This window comes from Molossus molossus, unplaced genomic scaffold, assembly GCF_014108415.1.
Source record: "Molossus molossus isolate mMolMol1 unplaced genomic scaffold, mMolMol1.p scaffold_m16_p_17, whole genome shotgun sequence".
NCBI classification, from domain to species: Eukaryota; Metazoa; Chordata; class Mammalia; order Chiroptera; family Molossidae; genus Molossus; species Molossus molossus.
This window is the reverse complement of record NW_023425352.1, coordinates 67,406,903-67,428,169: the sequence shown is the minus strand read 5'-3', so window position 1 is coordinate 67,428,169 and position 21,267 is coordinate 67,406,903. Positions and strand designations below refer to the sequence as shown.

General features: G+C 38.7%; 1 protein-coding gene across 35 annotated transcripts in view; it reads left to right on the top strand.

The window, feature by feature from the left end:
- MARCHF8 (membrane associated ring-CH-type finger 8) overlaps nucleotides 1-21,267 on the top strand; it is a 184,605-nt gene that overhangs the window by 59,125 nt on the left and 104,213 nt on the right. For 29 of the 35 annotated variants that reach the window (XR_004959965.1, XR_004959967.1, XR_004959966.1 and 26 more), the window contains one exon: nucleotides 10,529-10,708. Coding sequence is in view for 32 of the 35 variants with exons in the window: in XM_036264748.1 (XP_036120641.1) it covers nucleotides 10,607-10,708 (102 nt within the window). In the remaining 3 variants the exon portion in view is untranslated. Of the gene's footprint in view, nucleotides 1-459; nucleotides 591-632; nucleotides 752-7,404; nucleotides 7,454-10,528; nucleotides 10,709-21,267 lie in introns of those variants that run through there. The other 6 variants (XM_036264735.1, XM_036264734.1, XM_036264730.1 and 3 more) reach the window with 3 other exon arrangements.

The following is a 21,267-nucleotide window of genomic DNA, read 5'->3' as shown; positions in this document are numbered from 1 at the left end:
TAATCCTCATCCGAGGACATTTTTCCATTTTTTTGTACAGACAGAGTGGGAGGGAGAGAGAGAGAGGGAAACATCGATGTGAAAGGGACACATCGAGTGGCTGCCACCCGCACGACCAACTAGGGCCGGGGACAAACTGCAACCGAGGTACGTGCCCTTAGCGGGAACCGAACCCGGACCTCTCCGGACCGCAGGCCGACGCTCTAACCGCTGAGCCAAACCGGCCAGGGCTGATCATCTTATTTTTATGCATAATTTTAGAATCATTTTGTCAAGTAAAAAAATCTTGCCTGGGCTTCAATTGGAATTACAGTAAATATATGCTTTAATTTGGGGAGAATACAGCTTATTAGAGTAAAAATATACTCTAAAATCACTGAGTGTTTTTCATTAAAAGTTCTTAAGTAGCTTTTATACCATTTATCTCTATCTTATGTTTTTTGTTTTATTGGTGTACAGGAATGTTGGTGACATTAATGTGCTTTTTTGACCTTAAAAGTAAAACAGCCAGTTAAGTTATTTCAACCAGAAAAATGGTTTTATTGTGAAGAACTACAATTTGGGACAAGCAAGATGTAGGAACATCTCAGGCAAGTCCAGCAAGAAAACCAGGGGAATATTACTTTATAGAGAAAAAGGAGGAAGTTGATTGTTTTGAATGAAAGTCTATTGGAAGAAAACAGGGCTCAGGATGGTGCATCTTTTCCCATTGGCTGGGCTTGTTGCTGGGCAAGAATTATGTTGAGGTCTGGTAAGTGATGATTCCTTACCAGATCTGTAATTGATGAGGAGTAAGTAGTGCATGTGTGGGTTCTACCTTCTGGCCTTCTGACTTCATTTTAAATGAGGTTTCCTTTATTGTGTTTCACAGTTATATACTATTTTCTTACACTAGAACACTTTACTGATTTTATACAAATGTTTATGTTTTTAACTTATTTCATTAGTTCTTAGAAAATTTCTTTGGACTTTAGCTCTTCCATTGTCCTATAAACTTCTTTTTATTTTTAAGTCTTATCACAGCAGAAAAAAATCTATATATTTAATAATAGCAGTGGTAATGTGCTTATTTTGCTTTTAAGTTTAATTAAAATGCCTCTAAGAGTTTTGTTGTATAAGTGTAATGTTAAATTTTGATTGGGAGAGGTGCTTTTTTTAAAGTTAGGGATCCTCCATTGCTGTTTTCCAAAAAGTTTTAAAATTCTGTATTGATAATGAGTTTTATCATTTGTTTATAGCATCTAATGACATAAATGACTGATTCTGCAGGTTTTCCTTGTGAAACCGATTCTGTTCCAGAGTGTTCAGGTGTCACAGAATGCTGGCGCACGTTATACACTGTATACATATTTTGGGTTTCCTACAGGCATGTCAAGCTCATTGTACCCATGGCCAGGCCCCCTCTATTCCCCGCTTCCCTTGTATGCGGGTCTTGTAAATGCACAGCTGGAAACCAGGGTATGGCTTAGACCCCTGACCAGACTATGTCAGTCCTCCTTTTCAAATGGTCTCTCTTCATCCTCCATGGTCACTGCTTTAAGTATGGCCTTGATCATTCAGTGCTGTATGTTACAATTGGTCTCCTCACTTCTACTTTTCTTCTTTCTTTCTGTGCCTGCTAGTTGCTCTGCATAGGCTTCTCATTTTTTATATGAAACATGCTTCTGAAGAGACAGGCTTGACTTAACGACATTTATTCTGAGTGCCAGTCATGATGCTAAGATTCAACAACTCACAATAAGGAGGAGCAGGGCACTGCTGGAGCCTGGTACCCTATGAGCAAGGGTGCAGGGAGGCATGCCGACCTGGGGTGACTTTCCCTTAGGGAGGCTGCAACTGGCATCTTTGTCCCAGCATTGTTGTTGGACTAGGCAGAGCCCTTTGTTAATTTGACCATCTGGAAAGCACATAGAACAGCTTGATTGTTAAACCACACTGCTTGTCATATGGATCAGACCTTCCTACCTCTCCCCTTATAGGGACAGCATTGTAAACTTTGCTTTCCCTCAGAGTCATGCTGCTAGAGGTTCTTAATAAATGTCAGAAAGAATTTGAGGTCCCATAATATAAATCTTGTGTCAAACTGAGATGTAGGAAGACAGAAAATAGTACTGGGACAACAAAGCAAACAAATTGGCTTTTGTGAGGTGATGAGAGGAATCCATCCCTGCAGATGCCTGAAAAGTCAGGCTGGAAAATGTGCTGATGTTAAACCTTTACATTTGTGCATTGAGACAGAATCTTATTTGAGCTTCACAATAACCCTGTAAACTGAGCAGAGATGATTACCTTTCTGTTTTACAGATGAAGAAACAAGTCACTGAAATTTGTCAGTTTGCCTAAATCACAGTTAGTATTTAATAGAGTCAGTATTTAGGTTTCTGATTGCTGATTTTGCAGCCTTCCTGTTACCTTTCTCAAAACTGGAAAAGTGATAGTGTAACATTTCATCTAGATAAATTACATTAGGGATGGCACAAAGGAAAAATAAAATTTTATCTATCTTAATCCATATTATTTCCATTTTCTTCTTGTAAACAACTTTATTGTGCTATAATTCACATCTGTTACAGTCCACTTATTTAAAGTGTGCAGTTCTGTGGCTTTTAGTATATATAAGAATTATACAACCATCACCATAATAAATTGTAGAACATTTTCATTACCCTAAAAATAAATCCTTTCAGCCATTACCCCCGTCCCCATTCCTACTCCAACTGTTGGCAATCACTAATCTCCTTTCTTTCTCTATAAATTTTCCAATTTTGGACATTTCATACAAATATTATCATACATACAATATGTGGTTCTTCTTTCATTCAGTATAATGTTTCCAAGGTTCATCCATGTGGTAGCATATATTTGTATTTTATTCCTTTTTATTCCTGAATAATATTCTGTTGTATACATACACATTTTTATTTATCCATTCACCTGTTTATGGACATGTGAGTTATTTCTGTTTTTAGCTATGAGCATCCATTTATGTATTTATATAGATACCTACTTTTATTTCTTTGAGTATGTGTATACCTAGGAATGAAAATACTGGGTCATATGGTAGCTTTATATTTAATATTTTGAGGAAGAGCCAGATTATCAAAAGCAGTTACATACATTCATACCAGTGGTGAATGAAGGTTTCTCCATGTTCTTGACAATGCTTATCTGTCTTAATTATCCACAATTAAAGTGGTATCTCATGGTTTTGATTTATATTCTCCTGTTGGCTAATGATATTGAGCAATCCATTTTTCATTGGATTGTCTTTTTATTATTGAGTTGTAACAGTCCTTTTTTTTTAAATTTTTTTTTATTTTTATGTTTTTTTTTATCCTCACCCGAGGATATTTTTCCATTTTTTGTACAGATAGAGTGGGAGGGAGAGAGAGGAAGGAGAGAGAGAGAGAAACATCGATGTGAAGGGACACATCGAGTGGCTGCCACCCGCACGACCAACCAGGGCCGGGGACAAACTGCAACCGAAGTACGTGCCCTTAGCGGGAACCAAACCCGGGTCTCTCCGGACCGCAGGCCGACGCTCTAACCGCTGAGCCAAACTGGCCAGGGCGTAACAGTCCTTTATATATTGAAGATACAAATACCTTATTAGTTATAAGATTTGCAAAAATAATTATTCTGTCCTATGGTTGTCTTCTCACTTGTTTTAACTTTAAATTATTTTTTTCAATTATAGTCAACATACAATATTATGTTAGTTTTAGGTGTACAACCCAGTAATTAGACATCATATCACTAAGTGATCACCCTGATAAATCTAGAACCCATCTGACACCATACACAGTTATTACAGTATTATTGACTATATTCCCAATGCTGTACTTTACATCCCCGTGACTGTTTTGTAGCTACCAATTTGTATTTATTAATCCCTTCACCTTTTTCACCCATCCCCTCCCCCCCCATTCCCTTCCTATCTGGCAACTGTCAAAATATTCTCGGTATCTATTAGTCTGTTTCTGTTCTGCTTGCCTGTTTATTTTGTTTTTTAGATTTCACATAAGTGAAATCATATGGCATTTGTCTTTCTCTGACTTATTTCACTCAGCACAATACCCTGTACGTCTGTCCATGTTGTTGCAGATGGAAAGATTTCGTTCTTTTTTATGGCTGAGTCATGTTTTGTTTTATACACACACACACACACACACACACACACACACAACATTTCTTTTCTTTTTTTTTTGTGGTACATGCCCCTAGTAGGAACCGAACCCGGGACTTTCTGGTCTACAGGCCAGCGCTCAATCGCTGAGCCAAACTGGCCAGGGCAACATTTCTTTATCCATTCACCTATTGATGGACACTTAGGTTGCTTGCATGTCTTGTCTATTGCAAATAATGCTGCAGTGAACATATGCATGTACATGTGTTTTCCATTTAGTGTTTGGGTTTTTTTCCCCCAAATATCCAGAAGTGGAATACTGGGTTCTTCTTTGCTTCTTGTTATAAAGACTTTTCTTTTAAAGTCTATTTTGTCTGGTATAAGTATTGCTACCCAGATTTTGTTGTTTCCATTTTCGTGAAATACCTTTTTTTATCCCTTTACTTTCAGTCTGTGTATCTTTCGATCTGAAGTGGGTCTCTTGTAAACAGCATATGTAAGGGTCTTGTTTTGTTATCTATTCAGCCTGCATATGTCTTTTGATTGGAGCATTTAATCCATTTACATTTAAAGTAATTGTTGATAGATGTGTAGTTATTGCCATTATTCATATTTTTTATCTTTTTTTTCCTTTCCAAAGAAGTCCCTCTATCATTTCTTGGAATACTGGCTTGTTGGTGATGAACCACTTTGGCTTTTTCTTGTCTGGGAAGCTCTTTATCTGTCTTTTGATTCTAAATGATAGTTTTTCTGGGTAGAGTAATCTTGGTTCTAGGTTCTTGCTTTTCATCACTTTGAATATTTTTTGTCAGTCCCTTCTGGCCTTCAGAGTTTCTGTTGAGAAATCAGCTGATAGTCTTGTGAGAGCTCCCTTATAGGTAACTAATCGCTTTTCTCTTGCTGCTTTTAAGAATCTCTTTTTGTCGTTAAATGTTGGCATTTTAATTATGATATGTCTCGTGTGGGCCTCTTTTGGTTCATCTTGTTTGTGCTTCTGCACTTCCAAAACTTGTATGTCTTTTTTTCTTCAGCAGGTAAGAGAATTTTTCTGTCATTATTTTTTTACATAGATTTTCAGTTTCTCGCTCTTTCTGTTCTCCTTTTGGCACCCCCATGATGTGAATGTTGGTGCCAGAGGCTCTGTATACTATCCTCATTTTTGTGGATTTTTATTTCCTTTTGCTGTTCAGATTGGTTGTTTTGTGCTTCTTTCCCTTCCAAACCTGTGATTTGATCATCTGGTTTCTCTACTCTACTACTGATTCCTTGTAATGTATTCTTTATTTCTGACTGGTTCTTTTTATCTTTTCTATCCATTTTTATGTTTCCTATCTCCTCGAAGTTCTCACTAAGTTCATCTACTCTTTCCCTAAATTGAGCATCTTTATAACCAGTGTTTTGAACTGTGCATCTAGTAGATTGCTTGTGTTTGGTTCTTTTTCTGGAGTTTTGTTCGGTTCTTTCATTTGTGGTATGTTTTCTTGTCACCTCATTTTGTCGGCTCCCTGTGTTTGTTTCTATGTATTAGGTAGAGCTGCTACATCTTCTGGGCTTGGTAAGTTGGCCTTACATTGTAGGTGTTTTATAGCGTTCAGTAGCAAAGCCTTCCTGATAACTGAACTGGGCACTCCAGGTGTATACCCCCTACCGTGAGTGTGGGCTGTGTATACCCCCCCTGTTGTAGTTGAGCCTTGATTGCTGTTGGCATCTCAGTGGGAGGAATTTACTTCCAGAGTGATTGGCTGCGAGGACTGTCTGCCACCACTGTGGAGGATCAGCTCTCCATGGAGCTGGACTCACTTCAGTCAGGCTCTGGTGCTCCCTGAGTACGCCCCTTGAGGGTGTCACCTGTGGAGGTGGTTGGATAGTGCTTCGGCATGGTTTAAAGCTGTATGCTGTGTGCCCTGAGTCTGGGGCCTCCCAGGAGGTGCAGGCCAAAGCCAGCTGCCACTTTGCATGAGCTACAAAGTGATATGCAGATGGTTGCTCCTTGTGCTAGGCTTAGAGATGTCCCTTGAGGCCAAGCTGTGAACCAAAGCCAGTTACAGCTAGTGCTGGGATTGGGCCACTTAGTAAAAGGTATTTTGGACAGGTGTTTGGAAGAGCCACTGGAAACAGCGTGGTTGGGCCTGAATGTTGGGGGAGGTGGTGTCTCAGGGGACCACCAGGGCAGGACGAACAGTGATAGCCAGGTTGATGGAGACATGATATGGTGCCCACCTGCCAGCTCTGTGGGGGGAGGGCTCAGAAAAGGAATAATAACCTCTACTGGCACTTCTTACTGAGAGAGTGCTGCCCCTTCAGCTCTCACCCTGATGGCAGACAATTCACTTCCTCCCCATATGCTCTTGGTGCCTTTCAAGCTACTGTCCCAGCACAAGTTCAGAATGAATGAGTTCTAGTAAGTTTGTGCAGGAGCCCTTTAAGAGGCTGGGACTCCAACAGCCCTCAGTCTCCTTCAGTCTCAATCCCCACAGGTTTTTACAGTCATAAGTTATAGGGACTTTACTTCCTGGCAACTGGAACCATGGGCTTGGGGGCCTGGTGTGGGGCTTGGACCCCTCCGGATTTTTAGTTGCCCGTAAGTGGGTGTGTGACCAGCTCGTTCCACATCTCTGCCCCATCACCTGGCGTTCTCGTTATATCCTTAGTTGCAGGACTCCTGTTCAGCTAGATTTCAGGCAGTTGTGAATGATGGTTGTCTTATAATTTAGTTGTAATTTTGATGTGGTTGTGGGAGAATTTCAGTACTGCATTTACTTACGTTGCCATCTTGACTGGACCCTCTTCTCACTTTCTTGACAGTATCTATTTAATTACAAAAGTTTTTATTTTGATGACGTTTAGTCTTTTTATTTTTTCTTTGTGTGAGGTAAGGGTCTAAATTAATTCTTTTGCATGTAGCTATCCAGTTGTGCCAGCACCATTTGTTGAAAATACTATTTTTTCACCATTGACTTGTCTTGGCATCTTTTTGAAAAAAAATCAATTAACCATAGATACCTAGGTTTATTCTTTGACTCTGAATTTTATTCTGTTGATCTACATATCTGTCCTTATTCTGGAACCACACTGTCTTGATTATTATTCCTTTGTAGTATGCTTTTTTCCTTATAATTTATTTTTTTTCAATTTTTTTATTTTAGCGATAGATGAAGGGAGAGCAGGAAGTGGAGGGGGGGGGGAGAAACATCAATTTATTATTCCACTTATTTATGCATTCATTGGTTGATTCTTGTGTGTGCCCTGACCAGGGATTGAACCCACAACTTTGCTGTATCAGGATGATGCTCTAACCAACTGAACTACCTGGCTAGGGCTGATGTAGTAAGTTTTGAAATTGGGGAGTGTAAGTTCTCCACTTTTGTTCTTTTTAAAGATTGTTTTGGGCATTTTGGGTCCCTAGAATTTCCATATGAATTTTAGGATTAGTTTCTCCAATTTCTCCGAAGAAGTCAGCTTTGTTTTTGATAGGGACTGCTTTATCTGTAGATTAATTTGGGAAGAATTGCCATCTTAAGTAAGTCTTCTGATCACAAAAATGGAGTCTCCATATCCATAATCTTAACAACCAACTTTGTCAGTTTAGTTCTTCTTGATGTGGATGTTCATATTAGTTTTGTTTTCTTTTCCCAGTTAGCATTAGTGGAATTGAAGTCCTCATGCCTGGATTATTAGGAATAGTGCAGAGGTTTAACATTGCTTTGGGTTGAAGATGAATTGATATAAAATAGATGTTTGGAAATTATGCAAAGAAATTGTATGAATAACACCTGTTTTATGCTTTTCACATGACCTTCACATAAGGAGTATTTTTAGTTTTTTAATTTTTTTTTTTTTTTTTTAGGGAGGGAGAGAAACATTGATGTGAGAGAGAAACATCGATCCACTGCCTCCTGCACACTCCACTTTGGGGCCTGAGCCCGCAACCCAGGCATGTGCCCAGATTGGAATTGAACTGGGACCTCAGCCCATGGGACAGTGCTCAATCCACTGAACCACATCAGCCAGGCTAGTTTGGTTTTTAAAGTTATCATTTTTATCCTAAATACATCTGGCATAGGAGAGGGATTACTTTAGGCAAACTTTTTTAATTTTATTTTTCAATTTTTTTATTTTAGTGATAGATGAAGGGAGAGCAGGAAGTGGGGGGGAGAATCATCAATTTATTATTCCACTTATTTATGCATTCATTGGTTGATTCTTGTGTGTGCCCTGACCAGGGCAAACTTCGAGGTTTGTTACTTTGAGGTGGGGGTGCATATCAGAAGAGTAGCTTAAGTGGCTGTAAGGAGGGAATTCCTTCAAAACTGCAGAAAATTAAAAACCCCATCGCATTTATGTTTCTCTGGCATAAATAATTCTCCCCAGGCTTATCATGGACATGTAGCGATGATGTAATAATGATGATTATGCAGGAAGCGCCAAAGGCAGGTCTTGGCATGATGTGTGGTGGGGCTCTGGTCTTTCTTTGTCTGTTTGACTAAGTATTCCAGGAGGGAACATGGAATTTGTCATCTATGACAGAGGACTTTAATACATTAGTGATGAAAAACTGCTCACCACTGACTATTGTAATCTCCCAGAGGGTACAAGACAACTCAGCAGTAAGTGCCCATTGTCTTGTGTAACGTGAACACAAATATTCAGACCATTTGTTGGGCATGGTACTCCATCTTGTTTAACCTCACTCAAAGGCTTGAAATATAGTAGTTGATATGTAATATCCAAACACTAACATTTTATTTATTGTTTACTATATTATCCAGACACTAATGTTACTTACTCTGTTTTCCTGTTTTGTTGGTTATTAGTGGTCACCCACCTATTATAAATCTAGACTTGTAAAAACAGAATATTCTTCCAGCTCATTTTCCCGTGTGTGTTGATCCCTTTCAGTTTCTTGTTTTTTCCTGTTGCTTGTTGATCGGTCTTGTGCAGTGAGTCCTTTGCTCTTCAGCTGGGTTAGTAATACTCTCAGAGGTGGGACTGGCCTCACAAACACCTGCCTTTGGGAGAAGTGGAATAAATGACTGCTTATCAAATGTGATTTTAGGGTTGCCAGGCTCTGTTTGCTCTCCCTGCCTATCCCCCCACCGTCCAGTACATGGTTAACAAATGAAAATCCCCAGATTAGAGATTCATTCTTTTGGTTTAAAGCTTCTATCCTTTGTTAAAATTTAAACAACATGAATCATGACTACATTAAACCTTATGGGTAATTTGGATAATTTATATTTAATTGGTTTCGTAAACAGATAGTTTTTAGTGGGGGGTCGGGAAGAGAGAGAGAAAAACACATATTCCAATTATAGGCACTTTGGAGGAATATAGGAGAAAACTAGAAAAAGAAGCTGGGGTGCCTAAATCATTGAATATAGCTTATTCAGACACTGTTATTTGGCCTAAAAGCAGCCTTTTAATGGGCCCAGGAATGTCCATGATGACCTTCATCTTCCCTGAAAAATCCGTTAGAGCAGGGGTTAGCAAACTACAGGTACATGGGTCAAATGTAGTCTGCCATCTATTTTTGTAAGTCAAGTTTCATTGGACTATAACCATTCTCATTCATTTACACACTTGCTATGACTACCTTCATGCTACAATGTCAGAATTGAGTAGTTGTAACAAATCTGGCCCATGATGCTAAATATTTTAGGCATTATGGGCTAGATTTGTTACAACTAAAATATCTGGCCCTTTACAGGAAAAGCTTGTCAACAACTGGTCCAGAGAGTCTAGACTTTTAGAAGGTCATGTATGGATCATAGATATCTTAAGTTTATTTTAGACTTTAAAAAATTGATATTTAGAGAGAGAGAGAGTGGGGAGGGGAGAAAGAGAAGGAGAGAGAAACAACATCAGTGTGAGAGAGAAACATTGATTGGTTGTCTCCCATAGGTCCCAAACCAGGGATTGAACCTGCAGCCTGGGTATGTGCCATGACTGGGTATCGAACATGTGACCATTTGGTGCACAAGATGATACTCCAACCTTTTGAGCCACACTGGCCAGGGCTATTTTAGACTTCTTAATCTTTAATTTCACCATTATATGGACTTAAGGGTAGCAGCTTTAAGGAAAGATCTCTGCTTATATCAGGATACTTAAAAAATATCCTTCTAACACAGGATGACCCTACTGTGTTTAAAACCTAGTAGCCAATGGAAAAATAATATCTGATTTATATGTACCTAATCTACCTGCCTCTTTTAGGTGCTCCCATTTTATTACTTAAGGAAAATGTTACAGTTTTTCCCACATTCATTCATCTTCTGTTCATTTTGAAGACCAAGTAATTATGACAGACATTGTAACTAATTTAAATATAAAATGCTAATTTTATTGTTGGAAATATGAAAAGTGTTTTAGCTCAGTTATATCTTGTCTTCTGTCTCTCAGCTTTAAGTCCATGGCCCAAAATGACTCTACCACTGGATACTCTCTTCTGTAAAGAAGACGACCAGACAGGAGGCTGGGATGAGCATGCCATTGCATCAGATCTCTGCCATTCCATCCCAGGATGCCACCTCTGCGAGAGTCTACAGAAGTAAGACCAAAGAAAAGGAGCGGGAAGAGCAGGTAATGGGAGGACACCCATTTTTGTCTCCTTATTGTTGTTGTTTTCATTAAATATGATCTAGAATGATAAGTTCCAAAGATCAAGGTTTTCTCTGGTGATATACTAAAAAGCCCAGGGTATGTTTAGAAATTGTCTTTTTGTAGGTTCCTAGGTTTTCAGATTTTGGTATCAATTTGGTCATGGTTATGCATGACTCATTATCTTCATTGGTTAAATCTACCTGATTATTTCTGGTGAATCATTGAGAAAGTTCTTTGGATTCTCAAAATACGATGCAAAGGATACATTTATTTGAACAGAAATGTATGAATGCCTCATATGTACTAATTGCTGCAAGGGTATCATAGTTAACATTACAAACCCTATCTCTGCCCTTGTTGTGGCTCTTGATTTGGTCTGACAATGAACTATGCATTAGAGTTTAATAAGGTCAGTTATGGAGGAAGTTCAGGACACCTAATTCCAGTCCAAGAGATCAGCAATGGCTTCTTGAAGAAAGTAACATTTACATGGTGAACCTGAGCAGTGACCTGAAGTTAGGCTGGAGAAAGGTAAGGTGTTCCAGTTTGGGGACATAGTACATCCTGAAAGACCAAAGGGTAGAGCGAGGTGACTTTGAAGAGATTAAATAGAATTAACTGGAACATAAAGGCTGAATTGGGTAGTGACAAGATAGGGAGTTGGAAGAGTTAGAGGAGTTACCTTAAGGAGTTTCGGTTTATCTTTGCAGAAGAATGACCAAATTGCTGTTCTTAACAATTGCATTCAGGCTGCAGTTTTGAGAATGAATTGAATGGGTGGTAGGGAGACTAGTTAGGATTATTTAATAGCCTATTAAGGCCAGCTTTGGCAAACTTTTTCTTTAAAGAGTCAGATAATAAATGTTTCGGACTTTGTGGGCCAGATAGTCACATCTCCCCAACTCTGTCATCGTAGCATGAAAACAGCCAAACAAAATATGTAAATGAATTGACATGACTGTGTTCCAGTAAAACTTCAGTTACAAAATCAGGTGACAGGCCAGATTTGGCAAGAATCTCTGTAATTTGCCCATCCCTGGCCTAGGGAAAAAGTGGTGGTGACTTCGTCTAGGATGGGGTAGTGGGGATAGAGATATGTTGTTAGTTTATTAATCCACTGGGCTTGATGCCTTTGTATGGAGGGACAAGGAGGGGTCAGGGATGATTTCTGCTTGCTTCCTTGCCTTTACAATGTGCTTTAGAAACATTTGCTCATTTGTTCTCGTAGCATTCCTATATTATAGTAAATCTCTAAGACTCTAAAAATCCCTGTTAAATTAAGAAGTAATAAGTCTTGTTTGAAGTTACATCATTATAGTTGATGGGATACCATACTTTCTATTAGTATATAAAGAATTTTGCAAAAACACATTTATCATATAGCTTTTGAAGTACATGGACAATGGAAAGTGAAAAGGTGCCATATAAATAAAAAGAGGTCTCCATATTCTTAGTTTGTGTTGTCAATCTGCACCCTTTTTATTTTTCTGAGCTCTTAGGAGAAGTGTGGCTAGCATTACTTGAAATGCCGACTGGGGTGCTGGTGGTCAGATGGTTTATGGATGTAGTATTTTCAGCGTTTTCATTTTTTCTCGGTTTGTAGGGGATGAGACACTACTCTAAAATATTTTTCCTATATTCTATCAATTTTATTTAAGTCTTCATTTAAAATTCATTTAAATTAATAGTCTTTTCTTATAATTCTTAGCACAAATAGATTTTTAAATACTTTTTCTTTATTCTATACCAAGTTAAGGCTGCTAGTTCCCTATTAATTATAGTATTGAATTTGGACACCAAATGGCAAGAATTTCTTAGAATGTATATGAGGAAGCTTTAATACTTGTTTGGCATAGAGAAAAGAAGATGTCCCAATATTTTAGGCCGGGAAGGGAGATTCTTTTTCATATAAACCCCGCTGCAGATTTGTTAACATGAGTATTCAATACATACTTATTGATCGTTGTGATTGGATTAAGGTTTAAGTACGTAGCATTAACCAGCTATATGCATGGAATTGGAAATTTGATAGCTATTGGGAAGAAAAACCATCCTGTCCCACCTTAGTGTGGGGAATAGTTTGAACACCTTGTTGCATTGTGACAGTTCTGGGAGTCCTGGTGTCAAGATGAAGCAACAGGTAGTGGAAGCAACTGACACAGGAGCTTTTGAAGGCTCCATAGCAGTTTTGGCAGCAGCTGGTATAGCACTAAAAATGGTTGTTGTATGTTTCTAAGGGTCTGAAATGTGGTATTAGGATTGGTTCGGAAGGTAAGTTTTTGTCCAGTGGAGCCAGTTTTCCATTTTTTTGTTTGTTTTTGTTTTTAGTTTTATTTTTTCAATTACAGTTTAAATTCACTATTATTTTGTATTAGTTTTAAGTTAGTAACATGGTGGTTAGATAATCATATTACAAAGTGTTTCCCCCAATATTTTTAATATCCACATGGCAACATGCATAGTTATTATAATATTATTGACTACATTCCCTATGTTACATTTTATATCCCGTGACTATTTTGTAACTACCAATTTGTACTTCTTAATTCCTTTACCTCTTTCACTCAGTCCCCCAACCCTTCTTACTCCTCTAGCAGCCATCAGTTTGTTCTCCGTATCTGTGAGTCTGTTTCAATTTTGTTTGTTCATTTATTTTATTCATTAGATTACACATATAAATGATATCATATGGTATTTGTCTTTCTCTGACTAACTTATGTCACTTAGCATAATACACTCTAGGTCCATCCATGCTGTTGCAAATGGTAAGATTTTATTCTTTCTTATGGCCATGTAATATTTCTTATGGCCATGTAATATTCCATTGTATATATGTACCACAGCTTCTATATCTTGGCTATTGTAAATAATGCTGGAGTAAACATAGAGATGCATGTATTATTATTATTATTATTATTTTTTTTTATCCTCACCTGAGGACATTTCTCTATTTTTTTGTTCAGGTAGAGTGGGAGGGATAGAGAGGAACAGAGAGAGAGAGAGAAACATCGATATGAAAGGGACACATCGAGTGGCTGCCATCCACACGACCGACCAGGGCCAGGGACAAACTGCAACCGAGGCACATGCCCTTAGCCGGAACCGAACCCGGGTCTCGCTCTAACCGCTGAGCCAAACCGGCCAGGGCTATTTTTTTAAATCTGTATTGTTGAATGTAGAATGTATTACAGATGTTCCTCATTTTTCCCCCATTGACCCCCTCCTCCCCACTCCAGCCCCCCTCCCGCCGTTTCCCACACTATTGTCTGTGTCCATTGGTTATGCATATAAGTTCTTTGGTTTATTTCTTCCCACCCACCAACCCCTTTCCCTTTGAGGTTTGTCAGTCTAGCAATGAATTTGTACTTCTTAATCCCTTCACCTTTTTCACCCATTCCCCCTACACCCCTCCCATCTGGCAACCAACAAAATGTTCTCTGTATCTATGAGAATGTTTCTGTTCTGCCGATTCATTTTGTTTGTAGATTCCATTGTTGATAGCTATTTATACATTGCCATTTTGTTTATTCATATATTTTATCTTTTTCTTCAAAAAGACCCTTCATCATTTCATATAATAACGGTTTGGTGGTGATGAACTCCTTTAACTTTTTCTTGTCTGGGAAAGTCTTTCTATGGCCATCGATTCTAAATGACAGCTTTGCAGGAAAGCGTAATCTTGGTTGTAGGTTCTTGCTTTTCATCACTCTGAATATTTCTTGCCACTCCCTTCTGGCCTGCAAAGTTTCTTTTGAGAAATCAGCTGACAGCCTTATGGGAACTCCCTTGTAGGTAACTAACTGCTTTTCTCTTGCTGCTTTTAAGATTCTGTCTTTGTCTTGAACCTTTTGCATTTTGATGATGATGTGTCTTGGTGTGGGCCTCTTGGGGTTCATCTTGTTTGGGACTCTGTGTGCTTCCTGGACTTGTATGTCTGTTTCCTTCTCCAAGTTAGGAAAGTTTTCTGCCATTATTGTTTCAAACGGGTTTTCAATTTCTTGTTCTCTCTCTTCTCCTTCTGGCACCCCAAGATGCGAATGTTGGCACGCTTGCAGTTGTCCCAGAGGCTCCTTACACTATCCCCATATTTTTGGATTCTTTTTTCTTTTTGCTGTTCTTATTGGGTGTATTTTGGTTCCTTTGTTTGCTTCTTGGGTTTACGTATACTCTACTATTGAATCTGTGTAAATCATTCTTTATTTCAGTTAATGCCTCCTTCATTTCTGACTGTGCATCCATCATTTCTGACTGGTCCTTTTTTATGCTCTTGAGGCCCTCACTAAGTTCACTGAGGTTCTCACTAAGTTCATTGAGTATTATAAGCAGTATTTTGAACTCAGCATGTGTTAGGTTGCTTATCTCCATTTCGCTTAGTTCTTTTCTTGGGGTTTTGTTCTGTTCTTTCATTTGGGACCTGTTTCTTTGTCTCCTCATTTTGGCTGCCTCCCTGTGTTTGTTTCTGTGTATTACTTAATGAGAGGTATGGGGCTTGCTGAGATCAGATGCTGCTTGTTTGAAAAAATTTAGGAAAAACCTGAAGCAGGATCCAAGACAGGCCAATCCTATGTTAAAGCAACTGGCAACAGCTTGGGTGGGCCTGAAAGTTGGGTGGGGCGGGGCCTCAGGGAGTCACCAGGGTGGGGCTACCAGTGTGAGCCAGGTTGCTGGAGTCCCAGATGTGGTGGCTATCTGCCGCCCCAGGGAAGGGCTCACCAAAGGAACAAAGGCCTCTGACAGCATGTTTGTCCTGGGGAAAGTCCTTTCTCCAGCCCTCGCTCCAATGCCAAACAGCTCAGTGCTTCCCTGAATGTCTCTGGCGCCACCTCGAGCTGCTTCCCCTCCAAGCTTAGAGGGAGAGAGTCAGAGTTAAGTCCATGCGCGGGCCCTTTAAGGAGCTGCCTGGGGCTCCAGCTGCATCAGCTTCCCTGAGCCTCAGTTCCTGCTGGTTTTATAGCCAGAAGTGATGGGGATTCTCTTCCTGGCACTGGAACCCTGAGCGGGGCATCTGGTGTGGGACGGGGACCCCTCAGTCCTCAGGGAGGACCTTCCCAGCCAAGATATCCTCCTGATTTTTATCTGCCACAGTGGGTGTGGGACCAGCCTGTCATGCCTCCGCCCCTCCTACCAGTGCAGCTGCTTCTTTAATTCCGTAGTTGTAGGACTTCCATTCAGCTTGATTTCAGGCGGTTTTGAATGATGGTTGTTCTGTAATTTAGTTGTAACTTCGATGTGGTTGTGGGAGGACGCAATACCGTGTTTACCTACCCGCCATCCTGACCGGATGTCCCGCATATATTATTTTTAATTATTGTTTTGTGTTTCTTTGGCTATATTCCTAGAAGTGGAATTGCTGGACCATAGGCAGATTCATTTATGTTTTGAGCATCCTCCATACTGTTTTTCACAGTGGTCGCACCAGTCTGCATTCCCACCAATAGTACACAAGGGTTTCCTTTTCTTCTCATCCTCACCAGCACTCATTGTGGATTTATTGAAGATAACCATTCTTACAGGTGTGAGGTGATACCTCATTGTGATTTTAATTTTCATTTCTCTGATGATTAGTTATGTTGATCATCTGTATGTCTTCTTTAGAGAAATGTCTCTTTTGATCATCTGCCAACTTTTTTAAAAAATAATTTTTTATTTTTTAATTACAGTTGACATAAAATATTAGTTTTAGGTGTATAACCCAGTGATTGGACATTATATAACTTACTAAGTGATCACCCTGATAAATCTCGTACCCATCTGACATCATACATAGTTATTACAGTGTTATTAACTATATTCCCCTATGCTATACTTCACATTCCAGTGACTATTCTATAACTACCAATTTATACTAATTAATCCCTACACCATTTTCCCCTATCCTAGTAACCCCTCTTCCATCTTTCAGAATCCCAGTCCCCCTTCCCTCCTTCCCTCTGGCAACCACCAGCTCTCTCTCTCTGTCTATGAGTCTGTTTCAATATTGTTTATTTGTTTTGTTTTTTAAATTTCATGTATTAGGTAAATCATATGGTGTATATTTTTCTCTGATTGACTTATTTCACTGAGCATAACCTTCTAGTTCCATCCATGCTATTGCAAATAGTAAGATTTCATTCTTTTTTATGGCTGAGTAATATTTGATTGTATATATGTACACAGCTTTTTTATCCACTTGTCTGTTGATGGGCACTTGGATTATGTCTATCGCTTGACTCTTGTAAATAATGCTGGGATGAATATTGGGGTGCATATATTCTTTTGAGTTAGTGTTTTGGGGTTCTTCAGATAAATCTGCAGAAGTGGAATTGCTAGGTCACAAGACAGATTCTTCAGACCCTTTTTATTTTTTTAGTTAATCCTCATCTGAGGATATTATTTCCATTGATTTTTGTAAAGAGAGAGTGGAAGGGAGGGAGGTGAGGGCGGGGGAGAGAAACATTGATGTGAAAGAGACACATCGATTGGTTACCTCCTGCGTGCTCCCTGATCAGGGTTGGGAACTGAACCTGCAACTCAGGTACATGCCCTTGACCAGGGATTGAGCCTGCAACTCTTTGGTGCACAGACCTATGCTCTAACCACTGAACACATTGGCTAAGGCAAGGCCAGATCCATTATTACTTTTTGAGGTAACTCTGTACTGCTTTCTACAGTGCCTACATCAAACTACATTCCCACCAACAGTGCATGAAGGGTCCCTTTTTTCCACATCCTCGCCAACACTTGTTTGTTAATTCACTGATGAGAGCTATTCTGATAGGTGTGAAGTGATACCTCATTGTGCTTTTAATTTGTATTTCTCTGACAGTTAGTGACATTGAGCATCTTTTCATATGTCTGTTGGCCTTCTGTATGTCTGCTATGGAGAAGTGTCTATTCAGGTCTTCTACCCATTTTTTAATTGAATTTTGGTGTTTAGTGATATGGGTTCTTTGTAAATTTTGGATATTAACCTCTTATCAGATGCATATTTGGTGACTATTTCTCCCATTTAGTAGGTTGTTTCTTCATCTTTTGATAGTTTTTTTGGTGTGAAAAAATTCTTTAGTTTGATGTAGTCCCATTTGTTCATTTTATTTTTTTATCCTCTTGCCCAAGGACATATGTCAGAAAAAATATTGCTAAGAGAAATGTCAGAGATTTTACTGCTGATGTTTTCTTCTAGAATTTTTATGGTTTCAAGTCTTACATTTAAGTCTCTAATGTATTTTGAATTTATTTTTGTATGTGGTATGAGGAGGCAGTCTAATTTCACTTTGTTGCTAGTATCTGTCTGGTTTTCTTAGCACCATTTATTGAATGGTTTTATTTACCCCATTGTATATTCTTGCCTAATTTGTCAAATATTAATTGACCAGGTAGATGTGGGTTTATTTCTGGGCTTTCTATTCTGTTCCAAGGATCTGTGTGCTTGTTTCTATGTCAGTACCATCCTGTTTTGATTACTATGGCCTTGTAGTTTGATATCAGGCAGCATGATACCTCCAACTTCATTCTTTTTTTTTTTCAAGATTACTGAGGCTATTTTGGGTCTTTTCTGATTACATATACATTTTTGGATTATTCTAGATCTATGAGCTATATGCCATTGGTATTTTGATAGGACTTGCATTGAATTTATAGATTGCTTTGGGTAGAATGGACATTTTAATGATGTTAATTATTCCTATTCATGAGCATAGTATATGCTTCCATTTATTTGTATCTTCCTCAGTTTCCTTCTTTAGTATCCTGTAATTTTTTGAGTAAAGGTCTTTTACCTCCTTGGTCAAATTTATTACCAGGTACCTTATTTTTGTTGTTGCAGTTTTAAATGGGATTGTTTGCTTATTTTCTCTTTTTGATAGTTCATTAGTGGTGTATAAAAATGCCACTCATTTCTGAATATTAATTTTATATCCTGCTACTTCACTGAATTCATTTATCAGTTCTAGTTGTTTTTTTGGTGGAGTCTTTAGAGTTCTCTCTCTATAGTATCATGTCACCTGTAAATAATGACAAGTTTTACTTCTTCTTGTCCAATTTGGATGCTTTTTATTTCTTCTCTGATTGCTGTGTTGAGTAACTTCCAGTACTATATTGAATAAGAGTGATAAAAGCAGATGTCACTGTCTTGTTTCTGATCTTAAGGGAAATGCTTTTAGTTTTTGCCCACTGAGTGTGATATTGGCTGTGGGTTTGTTATATGTGGCCTTTATTATGTTGAGATATGTTCCCTCTGTTTCTACTTTGCTGAGAGTTTTTATCATAAATGGATGCTAGATTTTATCAACTGCAACTGCCTTTTCTGTATCTATTGATATGATCATGTGATTTTTATCCTTCATTTTATATATATGGTCTATGATCTTTATTGATTTACAAATATTTTACCAATTGTATCCTGGTAATAAATACCACTTAGTTATGGTTTATGGTTTTTTAAAATGTATTGCTGGATCTGGTTTGCTAATATTTTGTTGAGGATTTTAACATCTATGTTCATCAGGAATATTGGCCTATAATTTTCTTTCTTTGTAGTGTCCTTATCTGGTTTTGGAATTAGGATAATGTTGGCCATGTAAAATGAGCTCAAGAGTCGTCCCTCCTCTTGAATTTTTTGGAATAGTTTGAGGATAGATGTTATTTTCTCTTTACTGGGAATATTTTTTATTACTGCTTAAATTGTAATTGGTCTGTTCAGATTTTCTGATTCTTCCTGTTTAGTTTTGAAAGATTGCATGTTTCTAGGAATTCATCTATTTCACATCTGTTGTCCAATTTGTTGGCATACAGTTGTTTGTAATATTTTCTTATAATCCTGTGCTTTTCTGTGGTGTCAGTTGTTACTTCTTCTCTTTTATTTCTGATTTTATTTATTTTGGTTCTCTCTTTTCTTTACAACTGGTTAAAGGTTTGTCAGTCTTGCTTTTCAAAGAAATAGGTCTTTGTTTAATTGATTTTTTTTAGTCTGTCATTTGTTTCTGCTCTGATCTTCATTATTTCCTTCCTTCTATTTTGGGCTTTGGTGTTCTTTTTCTTGTTCTTTTAGATGTAGGGTTAGATTACTTTGTTCTTTCTTTCTTCCTTCCTTTCTTTCTTCCTTTTTTCCTTTCTTCCTTCCTTCCTGCCTTTCTATTGTAGAAAATATTACAGGTGTCCTCTTTTTCCCCCATTGACCCCTTCCTTCCTGCTCCCATCCCCCTCCTGCCTTCCCCAGCCTAGTGTCCCTGTCAGCTCGTTATGCATGTATGCATGTAAGTCCTTTGGTTTATCTCTTCCCACCCCACCACCCCACATCCCTCTGAGGTTTGTCACTCTGTTCCCTACTTCCATGATTCTGGATCTCTTTTGGCCGACAGCTTATTTTGTTCATTATGTTCTGCAAATAAATGAGATCATGTGGTACTTGTCTTTCTCTGACTAGCTAATTTTCCTTAGCATAATTTTCTCCAGATACCTCCATGTTGTCTCAAAGGGTAAGAGATCTCTGTTTCTTACAGCTGCATAGTATTCCACTGTGTAAATGTACACCAGCATTTAAAATATTTTTTTTCTTTATTGCTTTTAGGAGAGAGGAAAGGGAGAGAGAGATGGAAACATTGATGAAAGAGAACATTGATTGGCCGCCTCTTGCATGACCTCCACCTGGGATTTGGCCCACAACCTGGGCATCTACCCTGACTGGGAAATGAACCGGTGACCTCTTGGTGTATGGGTCAGTGCTCAACCACTTAGCCACGGTGGCCAGGCTATACCACAGCTCTTTTATTCACCCATCTACTGACGGGCACTTTGGCTGTTTCCAGATGTTAGCTATTATAAATAGCACTGCTATGAACATAGGGCTGCATATGTTCTTCCTGATTGGTGTTTTAGGCTTCTTAGGATATATTCCAAGAAATGGGATCACTGGGTCAAATGGTAGTTTCATTTTTAATTTTTTGAGGAAATACCATATTGTTTTCCATAGTGACTGCACCAGTCTACATTCCCACCAGCAGTGTGCTAGAGTTTCCTTTTCTGCACATTCTCCCCCCCCCCGCCCCCCCTTTTATTGATTTTACAGAGAGAGAAAGTGAGAGGGAGAGAGAGACAGAAACATTGACTGGCTGCCTCCTGCATGCCCCCCCACTGGGGATCGGGCCCACAACCTGGGCGTGTGTCCTGACCAGGACTACAGCTGGCAACCTCTTGGTGCATGGGTTGATGCTCAACTACTGGAGCCACACTGGCTAGACTCTCTACATTCTTGCCAGCATTTTTTGTTTGATGATATGCCAATGGCTGCCATTCTGGTAGGTGTGAGATGGTATCTCATAGTCGCTTTAATTTGCATCTCTCTGATGATTAGTGATGTTGCGCATTTTTTCATATGTCTCTTGGCCATTTGTATGTCTTGTTTGCAAAAGTGTCTCTTCAGGTCCTCTGCCCATTTTTAATTGGATTGTTTGTCTTCCTTTTATTGAATTGTATGAGTACTCTATATATTTTGAAAATTAACCTCTTAATGTATTGTTGCCAAATATGTTCTCCCAGAGAGTGGGTTCCCTTTTCATTTT